Below are 25,406 nucleotides of genomic sequence, written 5' to 3' on the forward strand. Positions count from 1 at the left end.
ATTAATTCCTTGAATGTTTCCCACTTAGAATTTACTGTTGGTAACATCGTCAGTTGATCCCACTGTACAGAATTTAAAAACTATCTGAGACTCAACTAAAACTCATCATGGGCTTCTGACTCCAAACATTTTTGTTCTTTTGATCTCCCTTCCTTCCCCTCCATTTAGAATTTTCCCTGAACCTTAAAAAAGTCCCTTCATTAGCATTTAGCAAATAGACGCCTCTATTTATGATTTCCTCCATAATAAATAAATTTCTTCTACCAAGTGTTGCAGCTATGGTGATAAGTTTTCCCTCATGCTTACAGTTAACTGCCAAGGCTCTCATAATATACTTTATCCTGTCATGTCTGTACAGGCCAGCAGATACAATTATTTAATGCCACCATAAATGCTTCCCAGTTTATTATCATATTGTTTCAGTACCTGCACTTGACTGATCTCATATTTCTCAAACAAACCTTAAATTAGCAGTGGTGTCACCCTAAGTGTAGCAAAATGGTGGCATCTCATCTGGCAGGTACCCAACTTTCTTTTTAATTTCTGGAAAATATTTTGTGTTTTTTGAATTCTGCTTAAACAGTGCCTTATTTAATTTTTTCTTAATGGATTGCAATACTTGTATGCAACTTTAAGCATTAATAAGAAAAATTAAAAATCTGAAAACATGCTGTGTTCTTTCACCTCTTATTTAAAAAAAAAATAATAATTAATTTAGCAGAAAATTTCCTAAAAAATTTTTTATTTTTTATTATTATTTTTTTTATATAAAATGTTAGTCTCTTCCATTTTCCAGTTTAACTATGCAATGCTAGTAATACAACTAAGAATATAATGTTATATACATTCGTGTGGCTTAGGCTGAAAATGCCGAGTTCCTGTAGGAAACAATAGGTCGAATAGGAAATCCAGTCTTGTGTAATTTTACCTGACCGAAAAGTGCAGGAATATTGTATGTTCTGGACTTCGATTCCTTCAACTGAACCATAGTAATGTAGTCGTTTTTACGATATGTGGTTAACGTTTTATTGTATTGATTTACCAAATTGGTAAACAGTGCCGGGTCTACTACACGATAAGTGGAGGTATCAGACACAACTGAATCTAACTTATTAATATAATCATGTTTATCTAGTATTACCACTGTATCTCCTTTATCTGCCTTCTGTATAATAATGTCCTTATTTTCTCGAAGTTCTCGTAAAGCTGAAACTGTCATGTGTATTCAATTTAGGAAGTTGCGTTTCTTTTATGTTATTCACTACTTGGTTAACTTGTTGAATAAATACATCTTTTTGTGGAACACTACGAAGTCCAAATTCAATATCGATTACATATTGTTTTTTTGGCAGCTTTCGAGGTGGTAAATTATAATTTAATCCTTTGGATAAAAGTGAAATCGGGTCCTGCGATAGTGTACACGTGGAAAGATTTGTATTCAATTTAGGAAGTCGCGTTTCTTTTATGTTATTCACTACTTGGTTATGTTATTCTTGGTTATTTTATGTTATTCGCTCGGTTCTTTCCGCATTCGCAACTCAAATTAATGATCTGGTATACATTTCTTGCAGTGATTGCGACTCGTCTTACCAAGGTTCGACGCGGTTTTCTCTTAATATTCGTGTTAATCAACACGAAGCCTCAGTTCGTGCTTCTCGTTCAGCAGCGTCAGAATTAGCCTTTCGTGCTATTAACGAAAAACATAATTTTTTATTTAACGAGGCCAAAATACTTAACGTTCAACGTAATTATACGCGACTATTAATTGCAGAAACCGTTGAAATTAAATTACACGAGAATTCTGTTAATGTTCAGCGGCCATATTTGATCTCCGATGCGGGGACCTATACGCGTATGCGCGAAGACATATAATCACTATTTAAGTTGCAGGTTTAGCCTGCTTCGGTAATTTTCATTCCTGTGATCACGACAGTCGGTCGAAAAGCATTGGCAGCTTTAGGAAGGAAAATCGTTTTGAATATTTTCGTTAGATTCTTTGAATTGCGTTAATTTGAATTTTAATTGTTTTAAATTGATTTTGAATTGTGTTAAATTGATTATTTAATTATTTATATTTTACTTTAATGTACCGGTAAGTTGTCGATTTTTTTCGTTTTTTCCGTTAATCTCTGGAGGGTATCATACGGAAGTGTTCAACGTACTATATTGAGGTAAACTCCTCTTATTAATTTACTAATATTATTATCAACGTAGAACATATTGAGTATTACAGCTCTGATTCATACTATCTAATTAATTTTTAAACTCTTATTGACTATTTCATTCACTTCCTGTCTCTCCAGTAGTATACAATCGATACACACAATTATGGGAGATTTTTTGAATGGCTTGGTACAAAATTACATTAAATCTACACTAAGGTACTCGGCCCAAAGTTACCATATTTCTTTCCTAAATATTGCCTTCAAAACAACATCGTTCCGAAGTTAGCCAGGGTAAATTTAAATCAAAAAATTTCAGGCATAAAACAACTAACACTGGCGACATCACGTAATATTGTTAAGCTTGCTTAAAATCTCGATATTTGAATAAACAAAAATACCTTTCCCAGGTTAGGAAGCTTCGCGATAAATTAAAAAATTATCTACATCCGAATGATTGGTCTGTATTGAAGACCTCCGTAGATTTGCGACGGGAAGCACAAGCCTCAGAAATAAAAAACAGACACGTTAATAAGTTGCAAACATTAGCGAATAGTTCAAGACACGTTCATGCGAATTCTAACACATTGTCGCAGGCTTGCGACCAAGTTCACACGAGTTGGGTGTCATCCCCCCCCCACAGACACATAACGTACTACCACAGAATATGTCGGCTAGTTCACGAACACCCCCTCACCCAGTATCCAACGAACCGACATATCAACAGGTTACAAATCTTTCCACGTGTACACTATCGCAGGACCCGATTTCACTTTTATCCAAAGGATTAAATTATAATTTACCACCTCGAAAGCTGCCAAAAAAACAATATGTAATCGATATTGAATTTGGACTTTGTAGTGTTCCACAAAAAGATGTATTTATTCAACAAGTTAACCAAGTAGTGAATAACATAAAAGAAACGCAACTTCCTAAATTGAATACACATGACAGTTTCAGCTTTACGAGAACTTCGAGAAAATAAGGACATTATTATACAGAAGGCAGATAAAGGAGATACAGGTATAAGGTATGTTCGTGTCAGACGGCACCTGGGATTTCTCCCATCTCCGCGTGTGTTTCGCTGTATTGAGGACAGTACACTGTCAAGCCAGAGACTTGAAAGTGTGTGGGTCGTGTCTGTGCAGTGTGATATGTTGTGTCCATTGTTTATCCGGCTTATTGGCCGCCAGGCCCCTAGTGGGGCCCGACGTTGCCCATACCCTGCCACGTGGAGGCTAGCCGGGTGTATCCAGTATCACAACAATTTGCTCTGGCAGGTCCTGCCACCTAGTTTCCTGGGATTTCAGTGGCTAGGGCCTATTTAAAAAAAAATAAATAAATAAATAAATACATAAATAAATAAAATAAAATAAAAGTTCATGCATTTGACATTAATGCTTAATGGGATTGCTGTTAGGAAATCGCTGGTTAGGGTTGAACACTAAAGAGATGTGTTAAAGGCCAAATAGGTCGGGCAAGATTTTGATGTTATTAAATTTAGACATGTAACGCTAGATAAAAGCTGATAGTGTTAGATATCTTAGAGATTTGCACAAAACCTGTAGAATTTAGACGTTGGTTATAATTTGGCGGCATTGTTAAGGGGTGTACTCGGTCGATTTAGTGAGAGAGAGAGGGGGGGGAGATTGAAGACTGGGGAGGAAACAGATAGAAGAATAGGGACGGATAGAGTAGGCATCCCCAAAGAGGTCAGTGGAGACGAGCCCCACCAGGCGAAATATGGGGTAGGCAGGGAGGAGAGGAGACAGAGGTCCATCTCCTCCATTCCCTGCCTGGGGATGGGGTTTTAAAGGGAACCAGGTTAGAGTACCCAGTTCGGATCGCCAATGGCGTGTTGGCAGCAAAGCCGCAGAGTGTCTTCGTCGGTGTCTTGTCCAAGGAGTGTCGAATCCGGTATGAAGGTCCAGCTGCCCATCCCGCTCTGGGGATGGGATATGTTAGCTGGCAGTGGGGAACCTACCAGGTGAAGGGGGGAGACGCACACATTTACTTCATTCGGAATGTGCATTCTCACTCTACTTGCATTCTTTTTTTTTTTTTTTTTAATTTATTTTATTTATTTTTTTTTATACTTTTTTCTTATTTTATATATATATATATATATTTTTTTTATATATACTTTTTTCTTATTTTATAATTTTTTTTTTTTTTTTTTTTTTCCACTCGACTCATTCATCTTTTTCTCACACACCAGGAGGGGATGCAATGATGGGTAGCGTAAATTTAAATACTAATTAAAACCAGGGTTAGTGTGTACTTAACTTAGCATTTGTGTTCTTTTCTCTCACGCTTGCACTTTTATTCATTCTTCTAGTTCTCATCTCATTTATTCGACTCTTTCTTTCTGCACTGCACTCTCTGGGCACCGCAACTTACTGTTATTCTTCAGTTGTGGTGCAGGCCTAGCTGCAAGGTTTTTTTTTTTTTTTTTTTTTGCAGGCCAGGGGAGAATGCAATGATAGTGTTTATGTGGTTTGTAAATGTTTGTTGGTACAGTATATATAAAGTAATGTAAGTTATTTTTAACTTTGTATTCTTTCGGCCAATTACATTTGCTCGTCTGCTCACTCCCATTCACTTTCTATGCATGCATTCCCATCCCCCTCCCCTACATTGGTTTGGGGCCCCAGGTTCCTACACATGGCATGGTAGTCATGGGGGGTTTGGTTATGTCAGGTTTCTGTCAGGGTGCAGAATACTGCTATCCTAACAGTTTTTAAGTCATCATCTGGGCGTGGTGGGAAACTTGGGCAATTTTACTATTAATTATTGTTTAATTGCTGGGGGGCTGAAATTGCTCTGCGCATTTCGAAAACTTTCTGTGTGAAAGATGTAAAAGCTTTATAATTTTGCTCTTCTATGATGAAGAGATGTTCTTCTCCCCTGGGAAGGGGACCAATCTGTGCTATTAGCTCTGTTCTGGGGATGTCATATATTATACATTCATAGAGAATGTGTGCCCAGTCTTCACTTTCGCCACAGGTGCAGTTTGGGTCATCGGTCAGGCCTAAGGAGGTTAGTTTCGCCTTTAGGGAGCCGTGCCCTGTCAATATAAATGTTGTAAAAAGTCCAGGGGCATACCACTTAGGTGGCTTTGGGCTAACCATTGACACCAGTGGCAGAAACCGTTTGGTGACCAGACCTCTGGTTTCCTGCTCCCACTTTGTTTGCCATAGCTCGTGGAGCTTTGTGACTATTCTTTTTCTTTCATCATTGAAGGTATTGGTTGTATCAAGGGCTATCCCCAGAAATTCTGTGGATATGCCCTTTTTAAATCTATAATATAAGCCTCTTTTGGCTACTTCCAGGTAAAGTGGGAGAGTTCCGGCCAGCAACTGTAGTGCAGGTGTGCTTACTGTGCGACATGCTCTGGTAATAGTGAGTAGTATTGTCCTTTGTATCGATTCTAATTTATTCCTATTTCTTACTATGGCCGAGCGGATGAACCATGCACCGGCTCCATAGGTGATAACAGGCAGGAACATTGCACGGTATATGATTGCCAAGGTCTTTCTTTTGAGTCCCCAGTCTGCTCGACTGATCCTGGCAATCATACCTGCATAATTTCTCACTTTCTTCGCCAAGTAGATCAAATGGGGGTAAAACGTTAATTTTGAATCAAAGACCACTCCAAGATATTTTAGTTCTGTTACCATTTTTATAGTGATTGTGTTAATTTTGATTTGTGGACGTCTTCTCATGTCCAAATTACCTTTTAGAAGTATTTGTTTGGTTTTTTCAGGCGATATTTTGAGCATGTGCATTTGTGCCCACTCCTGCAGCTGCAAGAGAGCGGCATTTGATCTTTGCTCTACAACCACTCGTGAGTTGCCTTTTACAAGGAAAATCATGTCATCTGCAAAGGCCAGGCTTTCCACGGGGCCCAGATCCAAGGCCAGAAATTCATCCAGAACAATGTTCCAAAAGAAAGGGCCAAGGATTGATCCCTGCGGGCAGCCTTTATTCACAGGGCGTGTCAATTCCTGGAACCTTGTGCGTACTGAGACACTTCTGTCTGTAAGGTAGCTGTTTATTACCTTATAGAGGTTTTGTGGGGCATTTGCCTGGCGAAGTCTCCTAAGGATAAAGGAGATACAGTGGTAATACTAGATAAACATGATTATATTAATAAGTTAGATTCAGTTGTGTCTGATACCTCCACTTATCGTGTAGTAGACCCGGCACTGTTTACCAATTTGGTAAATCAATACAATAAAACGTTAACCACATATCGTAAAAACGACTACATTACTATGGTTCAGTTGAAGGAATTGAAGTCCAGAACATACAATATTCCTGCACTTTTCGGTCAGGTAAAATTACACGACTGGATTTCCTATTCGACCTATTGTTTCCTACAGGAACTCGGCATTTTCAGCCTTAGCCACATGAATGTATATAACATTATAAAACCTTTTAGACAGGTTATACAATTTGGGATTAAGAATTACGATACATTATTTAATAATCTTAAAGACTGTAGACTCGGCGACAATGACAATTTATTCTCACTAGATGTTAACTCATTATATACGAATGTAAACGTTGACTACACATTAGATATTATTTGGGATATGTTAAATAAAAACTCGACACCGATTAATTATACGAAGCTGCCTATTAAGGAAATTTTTCACTTAATTAAACTGTTAGTTGAGGCTAACTACATCACCTTTCGAGACAAGGTGTACAAACAAATTTTTGGATTACCAATGGGTTTGAGCCTGAGTGGCTTAATGTCAGAGATCTATCTCTCAACGATTGAGCAGATACATTTGACACCTTTTCGTCCCCGTATCACATACTATGGGAGGTATTTAGACGATGTTCTAGTTATTACCGATAGTAGTACTATCCAAGACATTTTACATTCGTTTAATAATATTCATTCTAGACTCAAATTTACATTGGAAAGGGAAGATACGGATACAAAGTCATTAAACTTTCTAAATTTCACGCTTACCCGGGACTCGAACAAAATATAATTTAGCATCTATCGAAAACCCACATACACCAGTATGCTTCTACATTATAATAGCTATCACCCGTTCACCTACAAAAGATCGATTATCTTTAATCAATTTCTAAATGCCTATAAATATTCAACGACGGATTCTGCTTTGGACTCAGAAATGCAAATATTAACTAGCAGATTCTTAAACAGGGGTTATCCCATTAACACAATAAATCGAATTAGGGTACAAGCTAAGGATAGGATACAAAATACTACACCAATCAACAATAGTAATATCAAAAAATACTTTATTTCTGTCCCATATGTTGAACAGTGGCACAAACAGCTTAACAGATTCTTTAAAGATACCGAATTTAAAATTATAGCTAGGCCTATACATAAGTTACACACTATACTGAACAATCGCTCGGTTCTTTCAGTGTTCGCAACTCAAATTAATGATCTGGTATACAACATTTCTTGCGGTGATTGCGACTCGTCTTACCAAGGTTCGACGCGGTTTTCTCTTAATATTCGTGTAAATCAACACGAAGCCTCAGTTCGTGCTTCTCGTTCAGCAGCGTCAGAATTAGCCTTTCATGCCATTAACGAAAAACATACTTTTTTATTTAACGAGGCCAAAATACTTAACGTTCAACGTAATTATACGCGACTATTAATTGCAGAAACCGTTGAAATTAAATTACACGAGAATTCTGTTAATGTTCGGCGGCCGTATTTGATCTCCGATGCGTGGACCTTTACGCGCATGCGCGAAGACATTATAATCACTATTTAAGTTGCAGGTTTAGCCTGATTCGGTAATTTTCATTCCTGTGATCACGACAGTCGGTCGAAAAGCATTGTCAGCTTCATGAAGGAAAATCGTTTTGAATATTTTCGTTAGATTCTTTTAATTGCGTTAATTTGAATTTTAATTGTTTTAAATTGATTTTGAATTGTGTTAAATTGATTATTTAATTATTTATATTTTACTTTAATGTACCGGTAAGTTGTCGGTTTTTTTTCGTTTTTTCCGTTAATTTCTGGAGGGTATCATACGGAAGTGTTCTACGTACTATATTGAGGTAAACTCCTCTTATTAATTTACTAAAAAAAATTATATATATATATATTTTTGATACTCTGTTAATTATATTATTTTCAGGTTTAATTCAAAATTTTATTTCAAATTTGGCATGCTTCAACAGTGCACAAAATTTGAAATTATATATGTTGTTTCCTGCAGAGTAGCATCCATCTCTGAAGATGGATGCTACTCTAGTAATGCTGAGTTTCATATTCTTGTCTTTACTATGTGAAAACAATAAATCTATAAAAAACAGCTAGAAGACTTTCAATATTCATTGAACTAATGGGAGATTTTGATTTCAGTTTTTATGGTGCAAAGGCAACAATCAGAGTTGACTGATTCAAAGATGAAGAATGTGATTTCTGTAAAGCACTTTAAAACCACAGTTGATAAAGAAAAAAAGCAAGCTACTCATCAATTTTGAGTTTCTTCCTAAAAATGCAAATTGCCATAATACCTTCTTGGAAGTAGATTTGATTTGGTAACAAAGTTTCAAGGAGTATTTATTTGCACTTTAGTATAAATTGTCAAAAACTGATGATAGACAGAAAAAACTTCATGACCATTTTAAGTGGCACATAAAAAAACATGTATATTGAAATTGTTTTTGAAAAAGAGCATTATAGAGACTTTCTTGAATGTGCATTTGATTTGGTAACAAAAAAAAAGTTTGAGGAAAATTACTTACTAGAAACCATGACATGATCCATCAAGCTCATATCAAATAGCATATGCTGCATCCATTCTATATTGTGCATAACCACTTTTTCTTCTTCCTCATTTATTCCTTCAACTTCCATTTTCTGGAACACCCTTCCTTCACACACATTTCCTGAAAATTATAATCTACAGAAATTCAAGTCTAATGTCAATAAGTATCTGCTTTCATCTTCTCAACCTTCAACTCTCACACGGTACTAAGGTTTTAGATTTCTAAGGTATTAGAACCTATTTACTATAGGTTCTAATATCTTTCGTGTTTTGGGTTTCCAAAGAGAAGGGGGGGACCATTATATATTGTGCACAAAATAAAGTATATGCTACTTATAATGAATTGTTTTTGGAAAGCTGTATTTTGATAACATCCTTCTTTGACAGATACTGAATATAATAACAAAATTTCCTTAAAATATTTTTTGTTATAAACTGTCAAATGCATTAAATAAAAAATATTTGTATTCACCTTACACTACATGCAAAAAGGAAAAAGTGCACACTACTCAGAAAAGAAGTATTTTTTTTTTTATCTATATTGTTTTGACCTAATAACAAAATATCTAGAAAAATTAGCAATTGGCAGTTTCATTAGAAACTAGTTACACATTATAAATTAGTGCCGAACTCTGAAATTGGAAATCTTCAGACTGCTTTCTTTTTATGCAAGGAAACATTGTGCACTACTCAGAATGAATTTTTTAAAATTGTTTAATGTATAATGTATACTGAAATATATGTTATACATTAAAAAATATATATATAATAATTTTTGAAAAATATATTATTATACAGTGTTTCTCTAATGTTTCTTTGCTCTAATTACAAACTTATAGGAAATTATCTATTGGTAAGATGTTTTTGATAGTCAAATAGAAAACCTTGTGACCCACCTGCCTGAAATCCTGAGTCTAAGGAAGCTCTCATAATTATGGCTAATGGTTTGCTTACTATCTTTTTTGCCTCCGTTAATATAACTGGATAGATCCCATCTGCCCCAGGTGCCTTCCTTATATTTAACTTCAACAATTTCTCCTCCACTTTGCTCTCAGTTATTACAAAATCACTTAGCTTCCTGTTAGAGTTTTGCATTTCTTTGCATCCTTTGCCAAAGACTTCTCGTAATCTGCCTTCGCCTACCTAACCTCCTTTGTGACTTGATTACAGACTAGCTTATACCTGCCACAGGCTTCTGTGTCGCCTGATAATTTATATACATCCCACGCATGTTTCTTCTATGCCACGAGCCTCATTAATTCATCTGACATCCATTTAGGTCTAAAGCTTGAAGAGTATTTCTTAGTTGGTACGAAAAGCCTAGTAAACTCCAAGATTAAGTCCCTGAAGGCTTCCCATTTAGAATTCACTGTTGGTAACATCATCAGTTGATCCCACTGTATAGAATTTAAAAACTGTCTGAGACCACTGTAGTCACCTTCACGAAAGCAAAAGCCCTTTGCTTCCCTTTACCTTTGTGGTAGTTACATCTTTAAGTAAATCCCACATCAGTACACTGTGATCACTGTCACCCAGTGATTCCTTTATCTGCAAATTCTTAATGCATGAATAAACACTGCTGATAATCAGATCAAAAGTATTACTCCCTTTAGTTGCCTCTCGAACATGTTGCTGTAGAAAACAGCCATCCAATAAATCCGCAAAAGTCTTGCTAGTGTGCAAGTGACTAACTCGCAAGTTCCAGTCAGTCAGTATCTGGAAAGTTAAAATCCTCCATTATAAGACATTCTGATTAACTGGCCCACTATTTCTCTGCACAATTGCTCATTGTACTCATCAGATTCATAAGGCCTATAACACACACGTACTCTCGTTTTCCCTTTCCTAGTGCTTATGTCACACCACACTGGTGCCAATATTGTTGAATTTACCAGAACCATTTGTCATCAGCACGTGCCATTTGTAGTTCCTTGACTGCCAGCTAATGTATTTTTTCCTGTATTCTACATTTACTGATTTCACATTGAATTGAATGTTGAAGTACAAGCAGGAACAGCTTTCCTTTTTTTTTTTTTTAATTAGCATAGTTAGTTCCAGTAACGTGTTTTTAACAAGTCTGTAAATGAAACATGTGTTAGTGCTGTAGTATAAATTATGAATAGATGTCAGAACCACACTAAAACAAAGTGTGAAAACTAAAGGACTGCGACATGCTTGTGATGCCTATTTAAAAATAGCTGGCTGTTGTGCAGCATGTGGAAACAACCAGTAACAGAGAAGCTGCTTGGAAGTTTGGTGTCGATAAATCAAGTATGCACCACTGGTTGTTTATGAAAGATAACTCTAGTAGCAGTTTCCACACTCAAAGTTCCAGAGGACCTAAATACTGCAGGCATCCAGAAGTTGATAAACATATACATCCTTTTGTGTGTGAAAAGAGAAAAGGTGGTATGCCTGTTGGTCATGAAATTTTTCAGTTAACGGTATTAGAAATTGCTATTAATTTGTGTTTACTTCATAGCAAGTACTGGCTGGTGCAAAAGATTTGTGATGAAAGTTGCCTTGCATTTCAATGAAAAACATTAACAGATTTTTGCCAGGTTTCCCCACATACTTTGTTTCTTACCAGTACCATTTTATTGTATTTGTGTAAGAAATACAACTAGGTATATATTTATTATTTTTTTATTTTTTATTATTATTATTTTATTTTTTTTTTTTTTTCAATACTATATAATTTTGGGGGTGATCATTTCTCAGATATATATCTGAGAAAATAGTGTTTTACTGCTCATTTTAAAATTAATGTATGTATGTGTGTGTGTGTGTTTTTTTTAAATAAAAAAGACTGATTTTAATATGATTCCAGATGCTTTTTTTCATCTGCCTGAATATAGATAGTTTTAAAAATAATTGTTCCACATAGCTGATTTTTCTTTTTGAATCAGCTAGTTGATGACCTTCTAGACTTTGTCTCCAGTCAAGATGAAATGGGAAAGCCTGCAGCAGCAGATTTAAGACTAGGATTAGCTACAGCTCCTGTACTGTTTGCATGTGAGAAGGTAATACTTTTTCCTTCCTATTAATATAAAATTTTAGGAATAGAAACTGCACAATACCAGTGGATAATCCTGGCTTAAAAGTTTGGTAAAATTTGGTAATGTAGAAAGATCTTAATTCTGCCTGAATTGTATATCCTCTCAGAGTTTCAAATATTTTATATATTTGAAATACATTTTCTATATTAACCTAATTAACATATTAAAAAGAGATCATTTGTCATAAAGTTATTGATATAAATACACTGATCTCGAAAAGTTAAGCCACAACCAAAATATCTGTGATATAAAGAAAACTATAATTCTTTTTTGGAATATTATAAGACTCAGTTATACTAAATCCTATAATAGAAACTGCCCAGCTATCAGCCATCCTAAAATGATGCAACCCTTGGCTAATGATGAATATACCTTTAAGACAACCTCAGCTGTCTTCTGATGCTGTTAGTATAATCTGGAAATCTCCATTTTTGACACATTTAATTTTAAGATGCTTGACTCGTCAGCTTGTGACAAGCCTGCCAACAGTTCAACACTGTATTTTTGTACAAATTTATTTTGCTTGTTTCATATATAACTATCAGTTGCAAGCAAGGTCAAATGAGATAAGAGCCCTCTTTAAAAATAGCTGTAACTGTTCTCACAAAGGGCATCAAGTTAGCTCTGCAATCTATCATTCCAAATCTTTCAATCATTTATATTCTGTTCTACAGTAAGAGAATTTAGGCAATGGCCTCATGCTATGTGAGAGAGCTACAGCACATAATTTTACAATTGGGACATAACCTCAGTCTGTACACAGCATAGAGCAAATTAAGTCTGCTACTAAGTGCATTTCTCATTGTTAGGTCATCAGACCATTCACTTATGGTACCTACCTTTCCACCAATGAAGCCCCAGAAACCAGAGTTTCAGGAATGGCAAACCTCTTACATTCTGGTTGTGAAGTGCCTTTGCAACACAGTTTGTCTATGTTTACAATTGAAAGTTTTTAATTTTTTTTTTTTTATATTAATGAAAACCCCAAATGCAAATACAGCAGAACCTGCAGTACTTAGTACTGTGCATGGGCTGATGACTGAGAAGACAGAAGATGAAATTATTATAATAGCATCTTTATTTCTCACTTACAATCAGGTCCCCCAAACACTAGGTTCCTCCCTTATATAAAAACCACAAACATGAGAGGTAAGAACATAGTATCTTATATGGGTTGCAGGTTAAGAAAACAGAAGATAAGATAGTTGTTGACATTAGCTTTGAATCTGTAGATTGCAATTTTTGGGAAATACATGTGAAAGAAAGTCGTTCCAGTGAACAGAAGTAGAAGGAATAATTGAGGAAAAGTTGGTTCTGCAAGTTTGGGGGTTGGACAGTGAATGTATATTGACTGGTTGAGGTATGTGGATTAGTTTGGAAGAGAGTGGGGAAATTACAGATGCCAATTCAGAAGAGTGGAGTCCATGGAAGTATCTATAGAAAAGGCATACAGCAGAAACTAAATATCTATGAGAAAGAGAGTGGAGAGACTTAGTAAGAGGTGGATCATTAATTAATCTGGAGGGTGGATATTTGAGAAGTTAAAGCTGTTTGTACAGGGCAAGGTTTCTCAAACTGGTGGGTGGAATGTAGCATGCCATCATCAGCAAAGCTTTGAAAAGGATTTTCAGTGAAAGAGAATCATTAATATAGATGAGGAAAATAGAAAGAATTGAACCTTGGGGAACACCAGCATTAGTGAAGAAGTTAGAAGACAGAGTGGCATTTACTATTACTTGGACTGAATGATCAAAGAGAAATTCGGATAGACAATTATAAAAAACATTTAGCAACCCATAAGATAGGAGCTTGTTTAGAAGACTTTCATGCCAAACATGATCAAAGGCCTTAGAAATGTCAAAAGCAACTGCTTGAGTTTCACCAAACTTTGCTATTGAATTTGTCCACAGATGAGTCAAGTAAACCAGTATGTCACCAATGGATCAACACAAATAAAATGCATATTGGTAGTATTGCTCAGATGGAAGGTTTCAAGATAGTCTAAGGGTTTGTGGTTGATGGATTTCTTCCTTACTTTGGAAAAAAGTGTAGAAGCGATTTGATACCAATTTTGGAAATTGGCTGGGTGTAAGCAAATTTCAAAGCAAAAGGAAAAACACCAGTGGAATAAGAAAGTGCAAAGGTGACACTGAACAGGAACAAGCTGAGGAATGCAAGTTGTTAGGTCAATTGGAGAAATGCCATCAGGAGCTGGAGCTTTCTTGGTGGCATCAAGATGGTTTCAGAATTATTCTATCAGAAGACCATAGGAAGCACTGAGCGGAAGATATTGATATGGTAGAAGATGATTTGCAAATTCATTGATTCAAGAGTTAAAAGAGAAGTAGGATCATCGATATAAGAGTTAGAAGAAAAGTTGGATTTAGCTGAGAATGTAACAGAACCATCAGATTGTAATGGAGGTGATAGGAGAAGTTTCAGCCAATAGTTTTGCCAAGAGACCAAACTGTTCAACTACCATTTTAATAAGAAGAAAGTTTTTCTACCTTTAGCCTGCTCAAAATAGTTTGGATTGATTAATGTTTTATGATTATTGCAAGCTTTAGTGTAGACTGGAAATGAAGCTGGAAATTGCGCCAAGCCACATGTGAAATGCTGTATTCTATCTTGAACAGCCTTAGCGCATTTATTGGAAAATCAAGGTTTAGATAAGGATCAAGATTTTATGGTGGAATGGAGGATAAAGGATTTTATCTCTATGTGAATAATTTCCCTGACACAATCTGAGGAAACTTTTGGATCGGAAGATTTAAAACACTAATCAAACCAAGGAATAGAAATCAAGCAGATCATCCCATTTCACATTATTGTAATACCAAATGAATACAGGGCTCGGAATGGCCACATGAGATAATCACTAAGTTGTAATCTGAGGTGCCTAGATGATGACTCTCATTCGCTCTGTACTTTGAAGGGTTTTTCATGAGGAAACGATCAAGAGTGTTGGGTATGTGACTAAAATTGTCTGGTATTTAGGCAGATAAATGAACAAGCCACGTGTGGTATTACTATTAGTTGTGGCAAATGATGCAAGAAAGCATTTATACAGCATCAGTGGTGTGAGGAGGACACTACCCACCTCATCTCATTAGTAAATACAGTAGAGCATCAGTTATCTGGGATAATTAATGTCAGACCTCTTCCGGATAGCAAAATTTTCTGGATAATCAAATGTAAGGTAAAATTAAATAAATTCTGTTATAATGTATTAAGGTAAAAGAAAAAGACTTTAAATAACATTAAAAAATTAATAAATTTATTTAAGGATAGACTGTGCAGATGATTAACACGCTTAACATGAAATCACACTATATCAAGATACTTATAAAATATTTCACATTTCAGTTTTACAAAAATGTCTCGTGCATGATATCATTCCTAAATTTTCTCATGTTTGTGCCAAGAATACTTGTAAAAAATACCCACACATCGCACATCAATCGCCATCATTTTTGAAGAATTACATAAAAGGTTTCGTGACAAATATCAACTTTTATATCAAATACATCATCTTAAATTTAGACTTAAAAGGAACACACCACCCCAGACATGGTCTAAATTTGTTGATCTTAATAATTCACGTATTAATGCAACACTTGATATCGTAACAGAGAGACATTCAAAAAAATGGAACACACTCACACAAAAAATACACACCCCTAAACAATCATCCATCATCAATATTTCATCGCAACCAATTTCCCCAGCTAAATTATCTGGTTTAGAATACAGGTTCAATTTTGCAATAAATGCGCCACATTATCCCATAAAAGATTGCATCATTGAGTTGCAAACAAAATTAGAAAACCACCCAGACAAATGGCGAATCATACATGAGACCAACATAATTATCAATTCTCGACTAGTTCCACAACCTAACATGAATAAGCAGCAATTATCAAATATACATAAATTATGAAAAACCTCCAATATTATTATACAGAAAGCCGATAAAGACGAACTTATTTAATTAAAAATAATAACAACTTGTACATAAAAATTCGCACATTTACATATGTGTGAATATTCGAATAGGTATTTTACTGCAAATTATGTGAAAAAAAAAAATTAAAAAGTAATTTTTTAAAATAACGTTTGATCGGTTTTTTTGGTTTATTTTATTTTATTGTGACCTTTTCTTTTTTCTTTGTCTTTTTTTTTTTTTTTTTTTTTTTTTGCTGCAAAATCTCTCAGGTTCCTTAATAATATCAATTTGATTACGTCGCATTCTCCCTGGTTTTCTGTCCATTTCAGTACTGTTTCTTTTCATTGACATTTTACCATAAAAAAAAACTGAGAAAAATAATAAATTGCATGGTTTCAGGCCGATATTATTCTTATCGAATCTGAAGCGAAACTAAACATAATATGAAATGAAGAGAACAAAATATGTCATGGAAAATTGAGTTCACAGAAGCTAATGACTAAACTCTGTCACTTATGGTTTCCGAGAAAACCCATTAGTCCTAATTCAATATTTCATCAGATATGTTATGTAAAAAAAAAAAAGACAGACAGAAATACTCTCGTAGCATAATAAACATTTGTTTCAAATACTACATTAGAAGAAGAAGAAGAAAAATCAGCCTTTCGAATTATTCCAGATAACTGACTTCCTGATAATCGATGTTCTACTGTACTGCAAAATCCTCAGAATCTTCACCGGCTTGTAGTTTTGAACATTTAAATTACCAAGGAAAATTACTCACTATTAGGAAAGTTAGATTAGAGAAAGTTGAGTTTCAAAGAAAGGAAGTCAGAGTTTTGGATGATTAGTTGAGTTTAGAAAATAATAGAAGTAACAGATGAATTTTACTTACGGAAATGTCTGAAGAGATTTTAAGCCAGAGGTGATCAAAAAGGGGAGATTCGAAATTAGGAAATCTGACCAGGAATATCAGAATAGACATGATATGTACAAGCATTACCAACTGTACAATGGGATCAGGAGCACCGAATGGGGATTGAAAAATTTTTACCTGATCTGAAAAATCCCAGTTCTTGCTGTTTTGTGTGAAACAGCAAGAACCAGGAAAACAGCACAAGTCCATGGGCCACTCTGTGTGTAAACAGTGCAGGCTATGGTGGTGTGATAGTGCACTGTTTATGGTGCACATATCGGGTGTATCAGCGGAGCAACATTTGGACACTATAGTTTATCGGGAAATTGTTTCCAACCACTGCAGCCTTTCGTGGCTTTAGTGCATCCATTTCCAAATGAGTTCTTCCAACAGGATAATGCATCATGCCACACAGCCAGAATTATACAGAATTGGTTCTGCGATCATGAGAGTAAATTCAGCACTGCTTCAGTAGCCTTCCCAGACTTCAGTGCAATTCGGCACCTGTGGGGCAAAGTGGAATAAACTTTTCAGAGTAGAGACCTGTGGCCATCCAGTTTTCAACAACTGGAAGCATGGATCGAGTCCTTGTGACACACTTTTTATACTCGTTGAGATATAGCAAGTGTGCCATAGGGATGTTATCCATGCCAACAACAAATCCAGGCTGTTCTGATGGCTAACGAGGAATCTTTAGTCCTTGAGGGTGTCATAGACATTCTCTCAGATATGCCAAGCTGTGCTTCTGCCTGGGAGTCTAATGGAACTTATATTCGGGTGACATTCAAGTCAAGTATTACGAGGGGTATCAAAAAAGTTCGTGCCCTTACCTAGAAATAATAGCCCTAGAAAGGTGAAACTTCACAGGAACTTTAATCCTTTTCTGTGTACTCTCCATGTATAGTAGCACATTTCTCTCATCTATGTATGGATCAGTTGTTTAATGCCTTGATCATACAAGTCTGTACTTTTTGCCCCAAACCACGATTCCACTTCATTGATGACTTCCTGAGACGAATCAAAGTGGCGTCAACACAATGGTTTCTTCATTTCTTGAAACAAGAAGTCTGACGGTGCTAGGCCAAGAGAATAAGGGTGGGTGCTGCAGTAGTTCAAAGCTGCACTGGGCAACAAACCAACAAAGTGCTGGTGGCAACAGCCTTGTGAGCCGGTGCATTGTCTGACAGAAGACCGACACCTTTCGTTAACATTCCATGCCTTTTCACCTTCAAAGCATCCTTTTTCAAAAGATTTGTGTGGTATTCCCTGGTAAGTGTGGAACCACGAGGTAGGTAATCAGTCAGGAAACCACCTTTTCCGTCCCAAAACACGGACAATATCACATTCTTCACAGATGGAATGGTCGTTGCCTTTTTGGGAGGTGGGAAGGAGGTGTGCTTCCACTGCTTTGGCATGTCTTTAGTCTCCGGATCATACTGTTACACCCGGCATTTCTCATTTGTCACCAACCGATCAAAAACATTCTCAACATCGGCATTACACAAATCCAGCAGTTGGCGAGAACATTGCATTCAATATTATTTCTGCAAAGGCATCAGTAATCTTGGAACCCATCATGCAGAGACCTTAGATATGTGCAGATGGTCATGTAAAATACTGTGGGCAGACCCATAACTAATTCCCACTGCATTTGTGATGAAATGAATTGTCACACTCAGCACCAGCTGCTCAACCTTTGCAACCATCTCGCTGTCTGTGGATGTTGATGGCCTTCCTTCTCTTGGCTCATCAAATACACTTCTACGACCGCACTGGAACTCCCGTTTCCACTTTTTTACAGTGTCATAGTATGAACAATTCTGCCCATACACAGCTTTCATTTCTTTGTCAATTTGCTGAGCTTTCTTGCCCCACAAATGCAGGAACTTGGTCACCGCTCCATACTCCACGTTGTCAACCATAGTGTCCTTCCTCAGTTTCTGGGCTCCACCTTTGGTGTACAATCACCTACAGGAATGAAATTTCACATGTTAGTTATTGAATATGTAGACAACTTATATTAAAAATGGCATCTTCCTACTGATGTTTTATCTAGGTCAGGGTACGAACTTTTTGATATCCCCTTGTAGGCCTAATTCAGTGAATTTCGGTTGGTCTTTGACAGCAAAATCCACGGCTTGCACCTTCATGATGGTGGGACTGTTAGTAACCCTGGATATAAACCCCATCAACCGATGCAATACCACCACTTTGCTTAATGGAGGCTCGAAATGGTGGAACCCATGTCTAGTCTCCAGAGCAAAGCTCTGGCAACACCCCCATCTCTTCCACCATGCAGTATGATTAGTGTCTTTTGAGGTTATGTTGGATGTCAATGACGAGATTCAATCTTCCTTACATTTCGAGGATACAGCTCTAAAATGGTGTTCGCAGGCTGGCCACTAGTTAGTACACCAGACCGAATCTATTGGTAACTTTCTAGGAGGAGTCCAGATCAGATAGTGTATAATCTCACTGCCTCTACTCCGCCAGATATTGTCTGGAGGGAGTCCGAGTAGTGTGCATGCGAAAGGTATTGTCGAGGCCACGTTATGTCAAGGAGCTGGGTATATTCTTAACACGTGTATTCCATATCCAAAAATTTCATTACTTCATACAGCATGTCTCTCCTCACTTTTTCTTACTACTGAATATGCCATGAATTGTCAAAATAATAGAGCAAACTTACCTGCGAAAAGATCTAAACCTCCCAAACTCATCCTTGTTCATTTTACAAATATACGTGGTCTCAATTCTAATCTCAATGATGTCCATTTCCACTTAGTCTTCCAAACCCCGTGTACTTGTTCTCACAGATTCTCAGTAATCGGTTGATTCAACTACTGCTCATCTTAGTTGTCCGAATTATTCACTGTATGATTACTTTTGCTTTGAAGGTGATACTTGTGCATATGTTCATGCTGATGTTCCCTGTCAGAGACGGTAATTTCAAATCTCTTTTCGATCTTCTTAGGCTTAGAATCTCTCTACCACATTCTGTCAAATTCATCTGTTGCCTCTATCATTCTCACAACTCCACTAATCACTTAGAACTATGACTTTCTCTCTTTGAAACTTGACTTCCTCAAGTCCAACTTTCCTAACAGTGAGGTAATTTTCCTTGGTGATTTTAATGTTCACAACTCCGGCCGGCTTCCGTTTTCTAGTCACACGGACCCAGCTGGTCAAGATGCTGAGGCTTTTGCAATTACTAATGACCTTGCACAGATTGTTCATTCACCTGCAAGAATAATATATAATCCTAACCACATGGCCAACACATTTGATCTTTTTCTCACAAACAACCATTCTAAGTACATGGCCGAGGTGAGTGGTCCACTAGGCACCCCAGATCACACCTTGGCGTTGGTTTCTTCTCTGTTAGAGCCTTTTTCTCATGTTCTTGGTCATTCACAACCTCATGTTGTTTGGCATTACAAGAATGTACAGTGGGATGATCTGCTAGATTTCTTTTCTTCTTTTCCTTGGTCGGATTGCTATTTCAAACTTCTAATGTCAATATTTGCTCAGATTGTGTCAGTAAAGTTATTCTTGTAGGAATGGAATCCTTTATTCCACACTCGACATTAAAATCTCATCCTTTATCTAAACCTTGGTTTTCCAATAAATGTGCTAAGGCTGTTCAGGAGAATGTTTCATATCGTAATTGGCTTGTTTCCAAATCTTCAGTGTCATTTTCTGCATACAACAAAGCTTTCAACAATTGAAAAGCTGTTAATAATCAGTTCAAACTAGATTTCGAACAGGCTAAGAGAAGAAAAGTTGCTTCTTGTCCAAATGGTAGACAAGCATTCTGATCTTTTGCCAAAGCTATTGGACACAACTTTTGCCATCGTCTCTATTCCCACCTCTGTCAAAACCAGATGGTTCTATTGCCACTTCAGCCAAAGCTAAAGCTGACATGCTAGCATTCTGTTTTTCTTCCAACTCGTGAATTAATGATCTTGGTAAACCACCTCCAACCATTCCCAGTACACTCCATTCAATGCCTCCTGTGGCTTTCCCTCAGATGGATCTTGAACAATCTTGATGGTAAGAAAGCTGCAGGTCCTGATGGTATTTCTCCAGTTGCTCATGAACTTACTCCTATTCTGTGTCGCCTCTCTTAATTTTCTTATTCCAGCAGTGTTTTTCCTTCTGCTTGGAAATTTGCTCATATCCAGCCAGTTCCTAAAAAGGGTGACAAATCCCTCCCAAACAATTATTGTCCCATTGCAATTACTTCTACTCTTTCTAAAGTAATGGAGAAATCAATTAACTGCCAACTTAAACTATTTAGAAGCTTTGTCTGATCAACAGTTGCCTGTATGGAGTCAGTCTGTGTCGATCCACTGGTGATATCTGGCTTATGTTACCCATCTATGGACAAATTCAATAGAAAAGTTTGGTGAAACTCAAGCACTTGCTCTTGACATTTCAAAGGCTTTCAATTGTAAAGGTTTTCTAAATAAGCTTCCATCTTATGCCAACTGTTTTTTGTAATTGGGTATCCAGTTTTCTCTCTGACCACTCACTGTGGGTGATGGTAGATGGCTCCCTGTCTTCTAACTTCTCCACTAATGCTGGTGTTCCCCAAAGTTCAGTCCCCCCCCACTCTTTTCTTCTTGTACATTAATTTCCTTCCACTGACTGGAAATTTTATCCATAGTTTTGCTGATGATAGCACATTGCATTCCACCTTCCAGTTTGAGAAAACTTGCCCTACACAAACAGCTTCAATTTCTCGAATACCCACTACCAATTCCTTAACTGCTGATCTCCAGGTAATTCTCCAGTGTTTCAAAGATAACTTAGTTGATTTCAATCCTTCTAAAATGCAATCCTGTCTTATATCTCACAAAAAGGACGTCATTTTTGATGACACTCCAATTTCTGGACAAGATGATATATCTCTATTGGAGATTACCCTGACTTCTAATCTCTCTTGGCATAAGCATATTACAAATATTTCTTCCTCTGTATCTAAAAAACTGGGTTCTCTTTAGCTCTCGGCATTACTTTTCTTCCAAGCAGCTGTTCACACTCTGTACAAATCACAAATCTGCCCAACCATGGAATATTGTTCTCACATCTAGGGCAGTTCCCCCAAGCCCTCTCTCAGGCTTCTAGATTCCATTTAGAAGAGGGCAGTTAGGTTAATTAAAGACTCACCTCTAACAGAGTCTCTCCACTCTGTCTCATAGACATTGCATTGTTTCTGCTGCATGCCTTTTCTATAGATACTTCTGTGGCCACTGTTCTTCTGAATTGGCTTCTATAATTCCTGCTCTCTCTTCCAAAGCAGTCGAAACACATGCCACAACCAGTCAACATCCTTTTACTGTCCAGCTTCAAACTCACAGAAGCAACTTTTCTTCTTCCTCATTTATTCATTCAACTTCTGTTTTCTGGATCAACCTTCCCTCATACGTATTTCCTGATAATTACAATATACAGAAATTCATGTCTAATGTTAACAAATATCTTCTTTCATCTTCTCAACCTCCAACCCGTGCACTGTTCTAAGTACTATAGGCTCTAATACCACTCATGTTTGGGGTTTTCATAAAAAAAAAAATCTATTCACTTTGAAATATGTGTACCTAATAAAGTATCCACTCGGTGTGTACAGCCACTTCCCAGCTTACGTAATACTCGACTTATGGAAATTTGACTTTACATAAGTTTTTGCCAGTTTTGCTGGCAGGTGCAAACTTAAAAAAAAATTGTGGAAACTTAGTTTACATCCTGCAGGAATAAATGGAGGTATCGTGAAAATATCATAATTCACTGTTGAAGCAGCGAGAAAATATCTCGCTGCTTCAACAGTGAATACTATTTTAAGGGACAGTGCACATATAAAAGAACATGTTAAAGGATCAACGCATTTAAGATCAACAGTGATCACAAAACAGTGTTCAGGTGCTATGTCGAAGATGAAAAAGCTATTAATAATATGGATAAAAAGTCAGATTCAGAAGCAAGTGCCCCTGAATCCAATGGCCATTCAAGCAAAAGCAAGAAGTATTTATGAAGACATTAAGGATAAGTATGGCGAACCCCAAGCAAAGTTCATGGCAAGCAATGGGTGGTTTAATAGATTCAAGCATTTGCACTGGTTTCCAAAACATTAACGTGTGCAGTGAAGTCGCCAGTGCCGATTATGCAGCTGCAGAGAAATTTTGTAATGCATTGGAAAAAACCCCTTCTAAATCTCCACAGCCTTCAAATTCCGCAGCAGTGTGCTTATCAGCTGGAGAGTTAATTCTGGCAACAATGCTCAAAAGGTAAAACTTGCTGATGTTATGCCTGTCTCCTCTCTCTTTTTGTTTTGTAATTCTTCCTGCACATAAGATAAAAAAAATTGAATAAATAATTCTATTTACGTGTTCGTCGAACATTTCTTTTTTCTTCAATCAAATTTGCGAATGCTGCATAAGCATTTAGCATTAGCATTAGCATTAGTAGAGGCATTTGATGCAAGAAAGCAAGCTTATGCAGCATCAGCCAAAAAAAAAAAAAAAAAAAAACCACTTCCACTTCACCCCTCCGTTCGTTCAAAATACCTGTCCAGCTGAGCCTTAAACTTATTTAGGCTATCAACCTCCACCACAAGGGATGGAAGTCTGTTCCACCAACCAACCACCCGCTGGCTAAAGGCAAATTTCCGCACGTCTATCCTACATCTGTCTTTCCTCAATTTGAATTTATGCCCTCTCAGGTGATTATTCTGAGCTAGAGGAAGAATCCCATCAGCATTGAGCATGCTTAAACCATTCAAGGCTTTATACACCTCTATCAGATCACCTCGCTGGTGCCTAGTCTCCAGATACTGTAATTTGCAAAACTTAAGCCGTTCTTCGTAAGAGCACCCCTTTGTTCCATTCACTAATCTTGTTGCCCTTCTCTGTACTCGTTCCAGCAGCTCTACATCCTTCTTGAAATGAGGCCTCCAGACCTGTATACAGTACTCTAGGTGTGGCCTGACCATCGCCTTATACAAGGGAATAATCACCTCCTTATCCCTGCTGGAAAAATTCCTGTATATCATTGACAATACTCCATGAGCTACTCTTGCAGCCCGTCTGCACTGCTCAGAGAACTTCATATCTGCCTGCACAACCACCCCCAAGTCCCTTTCATTCTCTACCACTGTCAGTGTTGTACCACAGAGTTGATACGTTGCTCTGGGGTTGCTGTTTCCCATGTGTAGTACTTTACATTTGTCAATGTTAAACTTCATTTGCCACCTCTCAGCCCATCTGCTCAACCTTTCCAGATCCTGTTGCAGCAGCATAGTGTCAGTAGTGTCCTTGACAACCCTGCCAACCTTTGTATCGTCTGCAAACTTGGACATTAATCCCGATATACCATCATCAATATCATTTATAAATACAGAAAACAATAATGGACCCAACACTGAGCCCTGAGGGACTCCACTAATAACATCAGTCCATGATGAGCAGTGTCCATTGATTACCACTCTCTGTCTTCTCCCCCTCAACCACCCCTTTATCCATAGCAGTAATTTGCCTCCAATGTCACACTGCTCCAATTTGTGTAGCAGTCTTCCATGTGCAACAGTATCAAAAGCCTTTCTAAGATCCAAGTATATAATATCAAAGTTATTCCCTGCATCCAGTTCTTTTGTGACTGCATCATAGTATCCAATCAAGTTGGTCAGGCAAGACTTCCCCTTAACAAAACCATGCTGTGTCTGAGCTATAACTGAAGTCTTGTCTAAATGATCCTGCAGTGCTTCTTTAACCAGTGCCTCCATTAATTATCCTGGAACAGAAGTTAAGCTCACAGGTCTATAATTACTTGTGTCAGCCTTTGATCCTCCTTTGTGAATTGGGGTCACATTTGCACATTTCCAGTCTATGGGTACCTCCCCTGAGTCCAGGGAAGCTCTCATAATTATGGCTAAGGGTTTGCTTACTTCCTTTGCTGCCTCCTTTAATATAACTGGATAGATCCCATCCACCCCGGGTGCCTTTCTTGTGTTTATCTTCAACAGTTTCTCCTCCACTTTACTCCCAGTTATTTCAAGATTCTGTAACTTACTGCTAGAGTTGAATACACCTCTGGCATTCCCCTCGCTGAATAACTCCTCATGTGTGAATGTCGATGCAAAATATTCATTTAGTTTGTTAGCTACCTGAGCAGGATCATCAACACTTGACCCATCAATATCAAGAGGACCAATCTGATTCATCCCTCTCCTTCTAGAGTTTACATAAGTAAAGAACTCTTTGCTGTTTTTCTTTGCATCCCTTGCCAAGGATTTCTCGTAATCTGCCTTCGCCTGCCTAACCTCCTTTGTAACTTGGTTGCATATCAACTTGTATCTATCATAGGCTTCTGTGTCATGTGTTAATTTGTGAGTATCCCATGCATTTTTCTTCTCTGCCATATGACTCATTAGTTCATCTGACATCCATTTTGGCCTAAACCTTGAACAATATTTCTTAGTTGGTATGTAAAGCCTAGTAGCTTCCAAGATAAGTTCTTTGAATGCTTCCCATTTTGAATTTGCTG

At 37.2% G+C, this 25,406-nt stretch overlaps 1 protein-coding gene across 1 annotated transcript in view; it reads left to right on the forward strand.

The window, feature by feature from the left end:
* The window catches only part of qless (decaprenyl diphosphate synthase subunit 1 qless), a 216,008-nt gene that overhangs the window by 157,372 nt on the left and 33,230 nt on the right, over positions 1-25,406 (forward strand). Inside the window, exon 8 of the mRNA XM_090389078.1 lies at positions 11,854-11,967. Coding sequence (XP_090245204.1) covers positions 11,854-11,967 — 114 coding nt within the window. The remainder of the gene's footprint in view (positions 1-11,853; positions 11,968-25,406) is intronic.

This window comes from Mastigoproctus giganteus, chromosome 14 (genome assembly GCF_048544385.1).
Source record: "Mastigoproctus giganteus isolate SK-2022 chromosome 14, ASM4854438v1, whole genome shotgun sequence".
Taxonomy (NCBI): domain Eukaryota; kingdom Metazoa; phylum Arthropoda; class Arachnida; order Uropygi; family Thelyphonidae; genus Mastigoproctus; species Mastigoproctus giganteus.